General features: G+C 40.2%; 1 protein-coding gene across 18 annotated transcripts in view; it reads left to right on the forward strand.

Moving 5' to 3' along the window:
* LOC131220937 (probable LRR receptor-like serine/threonine-protein kinase At1g56130) overlaps positions 1–13,646 on the forward strand; it is a 129,309-nt gene that overhangs the window by 48,568 nt on the left and 67,095 nt on the right. For 11 of the 18 annotated variants that reach the window (XM_058215885.1, XM_058215886.1, XM_058215883.1 and 8 more), the window contains 6 exons: positions 1,551–1,622; positions 2,167–2,238; positions 2,575–2,643; positions 3,004–3,075; positions 3,400–3,471; positions 3,595–3,666. In XM_058215885.1, the coding sequence (XP_058071868.1) occupies positions 1,551–1,622; positions 2,167–2,238; positions 2,575–2,643; positions 3,004–3,075; positions 3,400–3,471; positions 3,595–3,666 (429 nt within the window). The remainder of the gene's footprint in view (positions 1–1,550; positions 1,623–2,166; positions 2,239–2,574; positions 2,644–3,003; positions 3,076–3,399; positions 3,472–3,594; positions 3,667–13,646) is intronic. The other 7 variants (XM_058215894.1, XM_058215901.1, XM_058215888.1 and 4 more) reach the window with 6 other exon arrangements.

Below are 13,646 nucleotides of genomic sequence, written 5' to 3' on the forward strand. Positions count from 1 at the left end.
TCATCTACTATGGAAGCTGAATTTATTGCTTGCCATGAGGCATCTAATCAGGCACTATGGTTACAGAGTTTCTTCTCGGGTTTGCGGGTACTGGAGCATATCCCGAAACCGTTGAGAATATTTTGCGATAATTCGGCTGCTATTTCCTTCTCTAGTAACAACAAGCATTCGTCAAGGTCAAGGCATATCGACATCAAGTATCTTGTTGTAAAGGAAAGGGTTCAAAATCATCAAGTGTCCGTGGAATTCATCGGCACTAAGCAGATGATTGCAGATCCGCTCACTAAAGGGCTCCCTATTACGCCATTTCAGGAGCATGTAACATCCATGGGAGTCATTGATCCCACAGATGTTTTCAGTTAGTGGGAGTTGAGCGTACTTTGATTTTCACAGATACTTAGAGATCTCGTTTTATACAGTTTGTTTGGATGATTTTGATATAAAGATTTATTTCTGCTTATTTATATATATGCGCAAATTTTGAATAAGTGGAACTACAGTTGTGTCTCGTTGGAGACATGAAAAAGCTTCAGGACCTCTTAAGGATAGGCACATATTATCACACTAAAGTGTGTAATCCTTATACCACATTTCCTAGTTCGTGATCTATGTCGTTAAGATTGAAAGTATTTGTGATCGCGCTTAGACTCACTTCGCCTAAATTAAATGTTGTGATGTCTACCGCGTTTCGATACTGACTGTTTTGATGGACCAGATTGAATAGCATTACTCATATTGTCCAACTGTTTTCATTGGTTAACCATTCAGATATTTTCTTAAAATATCAAAACTTTTTACAAAATTATTATATGTATGACTATCATTGACGTTGCTCAATGAGGCCCAAGTGGGAGAATGTAAGAACTCTATTTAGTGGGCCTCACTGATCAACAGTCTGGATTGTTATACAGTTGGACTGGATGATTGAGTAGACCAGTGGGCCCCACTTCAGGTGATGCGCTGCGCAGTCTATCTGCGCAGCTCTGCGTACTAGGGCTGGAATGCTATAGCTGTCTTACGCAGACAGCAGTTTGAGTTGAACTAGGATGCTACAACGTGGAGCATGAGAGAGAGAGTTGTGATGGGTTTCAAACTCCCTCTCCACAAACTCTATAAAAGAGAGCTGGGTCCCCAATCCTACACCAAGAGCAAGAACTCGAGTCCCATCTACTGATTTGCAGAAAGGGTGTGAAGGAGAGGAAGATCCTAGGCTTCCATGGCGGCATCTCAGCTAGGTAAGCTATCTGAACCCCTGATCGCCATGTCCCATGCACAGACAGATCCGTGGGCCTATTCCGCATATACATTAGCATGGTACGGATGTTCTGCACGTTGGCCGGAAAGGTTTGGCTGCACCACAAGTATACTTCCATCTGCGTGTTCAGTTCTCAAATGACAGAAAATCGATGTAGGTTATTGCAGTGATTTCATTCATCTGCGTGTTCAGTTCTCAAATGACAGAAAATTGATGTAGGTTATTGCAGTGATTTCAGGCCAAAACACGATACTTTTGGTTATGAAATGATTAATTAATTAGTTTTTATTTTCAGGGATATAAGCTCAAACAACTTCAATGATTCGCTCCCACCTGAGCTGGGGAATTTGACAAGTCTGCAAGAACTGTAACTTCTCTTATTATTATTGTTATTATTATTATTATTATTATTATTATTATATTTAATTATTCTTCTTCAGAAATATCATATGATGCATTTGGAATTTCAAATTTGCCACCCAGTTTATAAAGATTAATATGTAAATTTTTATTTTATTATTATTATTATTATTATTTTCCGTTTCTTTTCTTTTAGTTTTCTTTCTGAGAAGCTTTTTAGTCCAACCAGCTAAATCATAAGTTACTGTCCACCCAGTGAATTACATCCAACCTTCTTATAGGTTGGCTCCACCATGAGAATAGTGATTTGTTTTACGGTGGTATGGTAGCAGCAAAATGTTAGCCTTGAGTGGTTGTTGGAATGAGTAAAATTCCCTTCCCTGGACGCTTTGTTTGCATTTACATGGCTTTTCAAAGTACCCTTTCGGCCATTTTAACTGCTTTGACCATTTTTAAAATATAACTCAATGGTCAGCTACTTTTTCCTCTTAACTGATAATAGCATGAGAAATTGTACAACTGGATTCATGATCTATGCTTGATTTTCACAGACGCATTGATAGCTGCGGGCTAAGCGGCCAGATACCTTCAACATTTGCCCGCTTGAGAAACCTGAATACCTTGTAAGAGCTCGTGATTATAAGCCGCATGGAAACCATCAAAATCGTTGGCCCCACCTTAGATTTCTCCTGAACTAACACTAGAACAACTTATGGTGTGCAATCCAATGGGCATTAAAATGGAAAAATTCACAATGGTCTGAATACAACAGACTAATGGCTATTATCCAGAGCTCAGGATCATTCGATTGATCTGATTTTTGGGTTATGACCCATCTACTGTGGGGCCCATGATTTCGGATGGTTCAATTTTTGTTACTTGTATGCCATGTCTATCTTTTCTTATCCCTTGATTTAATAATATCTGCATTTGCGGTGGAAAATATGATTGAATTTCAGGTTGGCATCTGATAACAACTTCACAGGAAAAATACCTGATTTCATTGGGAGTTGGGCTCTCACGGATTTGTAAGCTAGTACTTAAGAGTTCTATACTCACAATAATTCCTTATCTTTCTCATTTGGTACGCATGGGATTGCATAACAAAGTCTCCCACCATCCATTGGTGGTGGACAGGAATTCTATCCACACTCATAGTAGGTTTGGTGCTACATGCTGTTCTGAATGTGGATAGGAATTTCCACCATGTTCAATGACCGGTCGTCTGGCCACGTGTACGTTAAATGTGGACAACTGGCCTATTTTACCTGAAAGTGAGACCTACCATGTGAGTAGCATAGTGAGTGCACATAGCAGGTCTCATTTTCTTGATATGCCATGGTATACTTCTTTAAAGAGTATTTGTAACGCTGAAAATGTTGATGCAGGAGTATGCAAGGCAATGCTTTCGAGGGTCCCTTACCATCCAGTTTTTCTAATTTGACCTCACTGAACTATTTGTGAGTGTCGGTGTTCATTAACTTGTAATAATCTTCTAATAGTCTTCCTTCACATTACTAAATTTTGATATTGGAATTTGTGCTCTAAGAGTGTGTTTGGTTGCACCAAACATTGTGAAATTTTATGACATTTGGCGAAACTAAACACACCCCAAGTAGAATTTCCAAAAATCACGGAGTAGGATCTCCTGTGTTCTACAGGAAAGGAGTAGCTCTTTCGTATCCAGGCAAATATCATTTTGATTTTTAAAGTAAAACTCTTGAAAATCGTGAATTGTTTTTCTCCAAACGTGGCCTTAACTAACCATGCATGTACTCATACAGGAGGCTCAGTGATGTGTCTAATGGGAGCTCCTCGTTGAATTTTATTGAGAATATGACATCTTTATGCATCTTGTAAGGCCATATGATCTCAGCATGTGTAGTAATACGAATCTGTTAGATTATATTTTTCTTTTTTCATTCATGCCTAGAAAGTTAAAATGACATACTCATATTACTTTTATCCTTTCTCTACAGAGTCCTAAGAAACAATATGCTTTTTGGTACTATCCCGTCCACAATTGGAAAACATCAATCATTGAAGCATATGTGAGTCTTTCTAATTATGTTTGGTTCAAATTATAATTTCTTATGTTTACTGTATTCAAACATTTGTAACGGGAGTGGACCCCAGTGCCTTTAAGTCAATGGATTACATGGGGCATAAGTGAATGAGATCAAAACTGTTCATTCGGTAGTGAATTGTCCATGGTCCAATAATCACACTGCTTGCATCATCGTAAGTAACTATTGACGTTTAGTGATGGCTAGGGTAGTCCAATCACAACAATTTTGTGCTAGTGGCCCATCCATGGCAGAGCAGATGAAGTGTTGGTCCGGTGTATGGTGCGTGTTATATGGGAATGAAGTTCATAGATGCTCCATGTGTTAGACATGGCCCATGGGGCCCAGTTGTGGTCAACCACTAATGGATGGGTCCCATATAAGTTTTCCTCATTTATACTTTCCGATTTCCCTTTGTAGTTTAAATTTGAATCTCAAACTGTGAGGTTTAAATTGGACTTCAAATTAGAGATTGTGAGATTGGATGAGACTTGGATAAATTTCAGCCTTATCCAAACTCCTCAGCCATTCTCTTTAAACAGGGATGGGATGGTATCTTGTAATTCCAAGAGTTTTAGAGAAAGAAATGGAAAAATAATAAATTATAGATTATGTCCATCTGACCTATTCTTTATATGATCCACGATCATGATTTAGGGCCTTCTTCACCATAGAATTAGATGGGTGATAAGACCTCTCTACTCCGATAATGGTTAGGAGGACCATTGGACGTACATTGTATATCTTTAGCTTTTGCAAAGGTCTTATATTATTTCCTCTTTTGTTTTTATTTTTATTTATTTTTTATTTTTCTCGTATTTTCATTCTTTTCTAATTTAACCCTTTATTTAGATCACTTAATATTTATAGCACGTATTGTAGACCATTAGACGTACATCGTAGATCTTTAGCTTTTGCAAATGTCCTATATAATTTTTGTTTTTTTATTTTTATTTTTTAATTTAATTTAATTTATTATTATTATTATTTTTTATATTTTCACTCTTGTCTAATTTGACACTTTATTTTCACTCTTCATGACTATGATACTCACTTTGAAGTTTCTCTTTTGGACTCTCTTGCTGTAAGCCCAAACAATCCTTTTTTTGATAGCATTGGGAGTGACTTAGTGCACGCATGTGCTTTTCGCCTACAATGTGCAATTGATCGTATTTAGCTTGTTGCAACTCTCATTCCTCAACTTCACTTTCCAACAATACTCGTAGTGATGGAATTTCTAGAACTACCTAGATTCCGTATATAAGCTCGAAAGGAGTTGCGGATGCAACAAACCGTATAGTCATTTGATAGGCCAGAGTGCATATGGAAGTATCTCTGACCATTCTCGATATGTTTTAACCATCTTCTTGAGTATTCTAATGAGCATCTTATTAGCTATTTCAAGTACCCCTCCGTTCATTTGAGGACAATAAGGGCTAGATCGATGTCATTGAATCTTGAATTTATCGAGAAAATCGTTCATCTTCTTATTGATGAAGGGTGTCCCATTGTTAGTGATAATGGTATGTAGAACTCCATATCAGTTGATGAGACTATTCTTCATGAACTTGATCATATGAGATGTTGTTATATTGGTGTAAGATGTTGTTTCTACCCACTTGGTGAAGTAATTGACTGCTAAGAGTATATACTCATGTCCATTTGAAGCTTTCGAGTTCACCTTTCCAATGATGTCGAGACCTCATATAGAGAAGGGCTAGGGTGTAGTCAGGTTGTATAATTCTAATGGTGGGACATGAATTTGGTTTGTATGTTCTTGACACTTGAAGCATTTCCTAACATGTTAATAGCAGTCTTCTCCATTATCATCCATTAGTAGCCGAGACGTAAGATCTTCTTTGCCATCATATGCCTGTTCATATGTGGGTTTCACACTTCGTCATGGATTTCTTCCATGATTCTTACAGCTTCGGTTTCATCCATGCATTGAAGGACTTACTTGAAGGATCGTTTATAGAGAACTTTGCCGCTAATCGTAAACTGTCCCACCAAACGTTAGATGGTTTGGCAATCAGTTAATGTAGCTTCTTTTGGCTATTCTTGGCTTTCGATGTAACGCTTAATATCAGTGTGCCAGGGTTTATTGCTTGGGGTAGCTTCGGATTCTTCTATTTGCAGGCAGAAGACTGCCTCTTCTTAGATCTCTACTATGAGCTTCCATTCCGAAACTCCTTTAGGAATGTCTAACATTGATGCTAGGGTGGCGAGATCGTCTACGAATTGGTTATTCGCTCTTAGCATGTGTGAGAAGGTGATTTCTTCGAACTCCTCGACTAGTTTTTCGAGATATATGTGATACGGTATCAACTTCTCATCCTTGGTTTTTCCAATCATCATTGGTCTAGTTAATGATAAGCTGTGAATCTCCGAATACTCGTAGCTTCTTCATACCTAAGATTATGGCTTCCCTCATTTAGGAAAAAGGCCTTCAAAGGCTGGTAATCTGGTAACAAGTGGCCAGATAGATGATTGACGAGAGTTTGTCCCTTGATTGCCTTCTGAGTAACATAGGTGATGTTAAACTTAGACAAAAGTCATATTCACTTTGCTATCCTTCTTACAAGTGCCAACTTTTTGAATAAGTACTTGAATGGGTCCATACGAATAAAGAGGATAGGATATGCAATCATGTATTGCCGAAGTCACTAAGTTGCCCAGACTAGGGCGAGACATGTTTTCTTGAGTACTGAATACTGAGTCTTCTAGTCGGTGAACGTACGACTAAAATAATATATTGCTTGTTCCTTCCTTCCCATTTTATCGTATTGACTGAGGAATAGCTAATGGTGTCTACTGCTACTGATATGTGTAACAACAAATGTCGTCCAGGAGTTGGTGGCACTAGAATTGGGGCATTCATTAGGTATTTCTTGATTTTATCAAAAGCAGCTTGGTAATCTTCATTCCATTTTTTCAGCAAATTCTTCCATAGGAGCTTGAATATTAGCTCATAGATGGGAGTGATTTGTGTGATGAAGCAATTGATGTACTATATCCTTTTGAGGAAGCCTCGAATTTCTTTTTCATTCCTTAGAGGAGGCATTTCCATAATGGCTCTTGTCTTTCTCTCATCGACCCTAATGCCTTCCTTACTGACTATGAAGCTGAGAAGTTTGCCTCCGCTTGCACCAAAGACACAATTTTGAGGGTTTAGACGAAGTTTGACTTTTCTAACCTGTTAAAAAGCTTCTTCGGGTCTACAAAGTATCCTTCAATCGTACAAGATATGATGATCATGTCATCTATGTACACTTCCATTTCCTTGTTCATCATGTCATGAAACAAGGCCACCATTGCTTGTTGATATGTGGCCCTGATATTCTTTAGATCGAATGACATAACCTTCTAATAAAATGACCCCCATGGTGTGATGAATGAAGCCTTCTTACGGTCTTTTACTGTTGGGGGCCTTGTATAAAACCTTAGGATCTAGCCTCCCGAAACAAACTAGAATTATGGAATAATAATTCAATGAAGTAAATCAAAAAATAAACTACACCACACCAGGGATTTTTACGTGGAAAACCTCAAAGAGGTAAAAACCACGGGACCTCGTCCAGATCAACAATCCGCTATAAAGCAGAACATTACAACCAATCACAAACACACACCACTTGGATCAAACCTTCTTTACTCACGCAGGAGTGGATAAACAATAAGAGAAACAAAGAAGACAGAGAGATCTCACCAATTACGAGGACGTGGAACGCTGAGATATGGTAGATCACCTCTACGAGCATAGCCTCCCTTCCACAAGCTTCCTCTCTCTCTCTCTCACACACCTTTGATAACCCTAAGCCCTTTAGCAAACCCTTTAGCAAACCCTTGCAAAGCTTTAGGAAACATTAGAATATCCTGGAATACACCTCAATCCCACATACACCCCTTTATATAAGAATAGAAAGAGGTAGAATCAAAATAGGAAACAAAATCTGCATTTCTACAATCGCATCTGCAGAACTCTTCGATGATATCGACGGTCTTTCAATGACAGCCTTCGATATCATCGACGGTCTTTTTATGATATCGAAACATGACCAAAAACTGTCCAGCGACCAGGGGTGAAAAATCCAACAATTATCGATGTCATCGAAGGTCTCTCGATGACAGCCTTCAATATTATCTAAAGTCCATCGATGATATCAACAGGACCAAAAAACTGTCCAGTGACCAGCGGTGAAAAATCCAGCAATAATCAATGATATCGAAACTGCTTCGATTTCATTGAATCCAGCATTGAGGAGAAATTTTCCATCAAATCTCCCCATTTTCGACTCAGAAGGAATTCACCTTCTTTAAGCCAGCCTGATTTCTACAAACCTCAAACTTGCCCTTGAGCAAAGCCTTAGTCATCATGTCTGACCCATTATCGTCCGTGTGGACCTTCTCAAGCTGTAACACCTTCTGTTCCAAAGTATCCCTGATCCAGTGATACCGAATCTTTATGTGCTTCGACTTAAAGTACTGACTTAGATTCTTACTTAAGTGTATAGTACTTTGACTATCGCAATAGACCACGTGCTGCTCCTGCTTCAGGCTAAGTTCCTGTAGAAACCTCTCCATCCAAAGCATCTTTTTACATGCCTTTGTAACTGTAATGTACTCGGCCTCTATCGTCGATAATGCTACAACATTCTGTAGCTTGCTCTACCAAGAAACCGCTCCCCCTGCAAACGTGAATATGAACCCCGATGTAGACTTCCTAGAGTTTATGTCGCCTACCATATCTGTATCTATGTAGCCCTCTAACACAGGTTTTCCATCACCATAGCATAAGCTCAACCTGGATGAGCCTCTTAGATACCGTAGTATCCATTTCACCACTGCCCAATACTCTTTGCTAGGATTGACAAGATACCGGCTGACAACACCGACCGCATATGCTATGTTTGGGCATGTATACACCATAACATACATCAAACTTCCTACAACTGACGCGTAGGGTATCTTCTACATCTCATCCACCTCTGTATTCATCTTGGGACACTGCCTGTTGCTCAATCTGAAGTGACCATCTAGTGGAGTACTGACCGGCTTCGCTGCATTCATATTGAACCGCTCTAGGACTTTCTCAATATACTGCTCTTGTGACAACCAAAGCTTCTTGCTGCTTCTGTCACGGGTTATTTCTATTCCTAGGATCTATTTAACTGGGCCCAAGTCTTTCATTGTAAACGACTTGCCCAATTCTTATTTCAGCCTGTCGATCTTCTTGATGTCTTTTCCCATGATGAGCATGTCATCAACATATAACAACAGAACTAAAAAATCACCATTTGAGAACTTGCCCATGAACACACGGTGGTCTGACTCCATTCTGTCATACCTATGCTGCAACATGAACGAGTCGAATTTCTTGTACCATTGCCGTGGAGCTTGTTTCAACCCATACAAGATCTTCCTTAGCCTACACACCTATGCTCCTTACCCTTGACTTCGAACCCCTCTGGTTGGTGCATGTAGATCTTTTCTTCTAGGTCACCATGGAGAAAGGCAGTTTTAACATCTAACTACTCTATCTTTAGATCCATGCTACCCGCCAACCCAAGCAACACCAGTATGGATGTCATCTTCACCACTAGTGAGAATATCTCCTCGAAGTCTATACCTTTCCTCTGACCAAAACCTTTCACCACAAGTCTGGCCTTGAACCTCGTCTATGAATTCTTTTGCTCAACCTTCTTTCTGAACACCTACTTGTTGCTCAAATCTTTCTTGCCCTTAGGCAATTTCACCATGTCATAGATGTGGTTCTTATGCAAGGATTCCATCTCCTCTTGCATGACTTTCAACCACTCCCCCTTATGTTTGTCGGCTAGGGCCCCAGAATAATCTTCTGGCTCTCCCCTATCAGTCAGCATAATGTACTCATGCACCAAGTACGTCTTGGACGGTTGTCTGTCCCTATATGACCTCCTCACCTGTGGCTCAACAGGTGGATTAAGTGGGAGCTGCTCCCCTGGTCCATCTTCTAAAGGAACTCCCTCGTTCTCTACACCTTGTTGTACTCCCCCATCTTTAGGCACCATGAGAGAAATAATCGGATCCATTTCCTCTAGCTCACCTGAACTAGAATGGTTCTTCTCTGGCTTACCAATGTCTTCTATACACTGATCTTCAAAGAAAACCACATCTCTGCTCCTGACGAGCTTCCTCTCGGTCGGATCCCATAATCTGTAATCGAACTTTTCATCACCGTACCCCAAGAACACACAGTCTGATCTTCATATCGAGCTTTGACCTCTCGTCCTTTGATACGTGAATGGATGCCCTACATCTAAACACCCTGAGATGACTATAAGATGGATCCTGTCCAGTCCACACCTTCTCAGGTACTTCTCCATTCAATGGGGCTGATGAAGACCTGTTTATCAAATATACCGCCGTATACATTGCTTCTCTCCAGAACGTCTTGGGCAATCTCACATGGGATAACATGCATCTGATTCTCTCTACAATGGCGCGATTCATTCGCTCAGCTACACCATTATGCTGAGGGGTCTTGCGAACCGTCTGTTTATGCCGTATACCCAGAGACTTGTAGTACTCAAGAAAGTCGCCAATGTATTCACCACCATTGTCAGTGCGGATGCACTTTAATGATCTACCTATCTCTCTCTCGACCATTGCATGAAACAATTTAAACACACCAATGACATCGTCCTTAAATTTTAAAGCATAAACTCAAACCCTCCTAGATGCATCATCTATAAAAGTGACAAAATACAATGCCCCGCCCAAGGTTTTTATCCTCATCGGATAACAAATATTAGAATAAACCAAATCTAATGCATGTACTTTATTAACATGAGAAGCAAATTTAACGAATGAAACTCTATGTTGTTTCCCTGATAAACAATCAAGACAGGTTTTAATAGGTGTATCTGTCACATCTGGAAGGAGCCGCTTCCTCGCTAGTAGGTGAAGCCCTTTTTCACTCATGTGACCTAGACGCCTGTGCCACATGTCAAAAGCTGAATCTTCCGCTGCATTCAACCCACCTTTGCACACACTGACACTTGCCTTGTAAAGGGTGCAACACTTCTTTCCTCTAGCTACGATCAACGAACCCTTGATTAGCTTCTAGCGCCCACCAGCAAACCGGCTTTTACAGCCATCATCCAACCTTCCCGTCGATATCAGGTTGAGGCGAAGGTCTAGGATATGCTTCACATCCCTGAGAACCAATGTGCAGCCCACATTAGTCTTAACACAAATATCACCAAACCCTATTATCTTCGATACGCCAGAATTTTCCATCTTCACGGTCCCATAGTCACCTGACTTCTAGCTTGTAAAGAAGTCCCTACATGGAGTCGCATGAAAAGAAGCTCCCGAGTCTATCACCCAGTCGGTGTCCTGACTCGTAGCCGTAAGACATACATCATGATCTGCTGAAAGAATAACTACAACGTCGCAATCTGAAGTGACTGTAGTGGAGTCTGATTCATCTTCCTTCTCCTTTCCTTTTCCTTTCTTATCGTTCTTATTCTTACGACATTCATGCTTATAGTGGCCCTTCTTGCCACAATTCTAGTATTCAACATCCTTTCTGGTACTCGACTTATCTCTTAATTTATCTCGGGCTTTCCCGCCCTTCCTGTTCTTTCCTCTCCCCCATTCCTGTGTCACAAGGGCCTCTTGCTGGTTAGACCCTTGAGACTTTCTCCTTGTTTCCTCCTTGAAGAGACAGCTAGTTACCTGTTCCATAGATACCTTTCCATCTGGCGCGGAGTTACTTAGAGACACCACCAATGTCTCCCAACTGTCAGGCAATGAACTTAGCAATAGTAAAGCTTGCAATTCATCATCTAGGACCATCTTCATAGCGGAGAGCTGGTTCACTATATTGCTGACTTCATTCATGTGCTCGGCCACAGAACCGCTGTCCTTGAACTTGAGATTCACAAGTCGCCTTATCAGAAAATTTTTATTACCGGCTGTCTTCCTCTCATACAGTCCTTCTAATTTCAGCCATATACTAGCGGCTGAGGTCTCCGAGACACATGGTGGAACACAGAATCATCCAGCCATTATCTAATAAACCTCACCGCCTTCCGGTCCATCTTCTTCCAATCATTATTAGACATATCCTTGGATTTTGTTGATATGCCTAAAATTGGAGAATATAGGTCCTTGCAATAAAGCAAGTCCTCCATCTTAGCCTTCCATATGGTCTAGTTAGAACCATTAAAGCTGATTATCCTTGATGAGCCACCTTCCATAATTCAAAAATCGATCCTACCCATTCAATGAACTTAGCTCTGATACTACTTTGTTGGGGGCCTTGCACAAAACCTTAGGATCTAGCCTCCCGAAATAAACCAGAATTATGGAATAATAATGCAATGAAGTAAATCAAAACATAAACCACACCACACCAGGGATTTTTACGTGGATAACCCTCAAAGAGGTAAAAACCACGGGACCTCGTTCAGATCAATAATCCACTATAAAGCAGAATGTTACAACCGATCACAAGCACACACCGCTTGGATCAAACCTTCTTCACCCACGCAGGAGTGGATAAACAATAAGAGAAACAAAGAAGACGGAGAGATCTCACCGATTACGAGGACGTGGAAGCACTGAGATATGGTAGATTACCTCTATGAGCATAGCCTCCCTTCCACAAGCTTCCTCTCTCTCTTTCTCTCTCTCTCTCACACCTTTGATAACCTAAGCCCTTTAGCAAGCCCTTTAGCAAACCCTTACAAAGCTTTAGGAAACCCTAGAATACCCTGGAATACACCCCAATCCCGCATACACCCCTTTATATAAGAATAGAAAGAGGTAGAATCAAAATAGGAAATAAAATCTACAAAATCTGCATTTCTGCAATCGCATCTGCGGAACTCTTCGATGATATCGACGGTCTTTCGATGACAGCCTTCAATATCATCGACGGTCCTTCGATGATATCGAAACATGACCAAAAACTGTCCAGCGACCAGGGGTGAAAAATCCAACAATTATCGATGTCATCAAAGGTCTCTCGATGACATCCTTCAATATCGACAGGACCAAAAAACTGTCCAGCGACCAGCGGTGAAAAATCCAACAATAATCGATGATATCAAAACTGCTTCGATTTCATCGAATCCAACAATGAGGAGAAAATCCCCATCATTTACAACCATCTTGATCTAGTTCTAGCCCGAGAATCCATCCATGAATAAGAAGATCTTGTGCCTTATAGTGTTGTCGACCAGCGTGTTGATATGTAGTAGGGGGAAGTCATCTTTAGGATTGGCTTTGTTGAGGTCTCGAAAGTTGATGCACATTTGAACCTTGCCATCCTTCTTTGGTACTGGCACAATGTTGGCGAGCCATTCAGGGTACTTGGAGTCTACAAAAAATCTCGTATTGTATTATTTGATGACTTCTTCTTAGACCTTAAGAGCCCATTTTGGCTTCATTCTTCTCAGCTTTTATTTAACTGGCTTCATTTTAGGCATAGTCAGCAAGTAATGCACTACAAGTTCTTTATCGAGTCCAAGCACGTCTTCATATGGGAACGTGACGTTGGACAACTTCAGAATCAGGAAGTCTACCATATTCTACCTGTATTATGGAGATAACAATTTTTCGACATGCACTTCTCGAGGAACCTCAAGAGTCCTCAAGTTTATAATCTTGAAGTCGTCTACCATAACATAAGCCTTGGTTTCAAACTTTTTAAGGAGATCATCTAGCTCGGAAGTTGTGTCATCATCTTCCCCATCCTAGACTATGTCTAGATCCATGAGTTGAAAGCCTAACTTGATGTTGAAATCATATGTATCGACCATGAATTTATGTGGCTCCATAGACGAACGAGGCAGATTATTGCATGCAGGTTTTGAAAGATTCATTGATGTTTTGATGTTTTGTAAAGCTAAAATATTTGATATTTTTGGATTTTAAAATATATATATATATATAAGCTCCAAGGGATTCAGAAT

This window comes from Magnolia sinica, chromosome 12, assembly GCF_029962835.1.
Source record: "Magnolia sinica isolate HGM2019 chromosome 12, MsV1, whole genome shotgun sequence".
Lineage (NCBI taxonomy): Eukaryota > Viridiplantae > Streptophyta > Magnoliopsida > Magnoliales > Magnoliaceae > Magnolia > Magnolia sinica.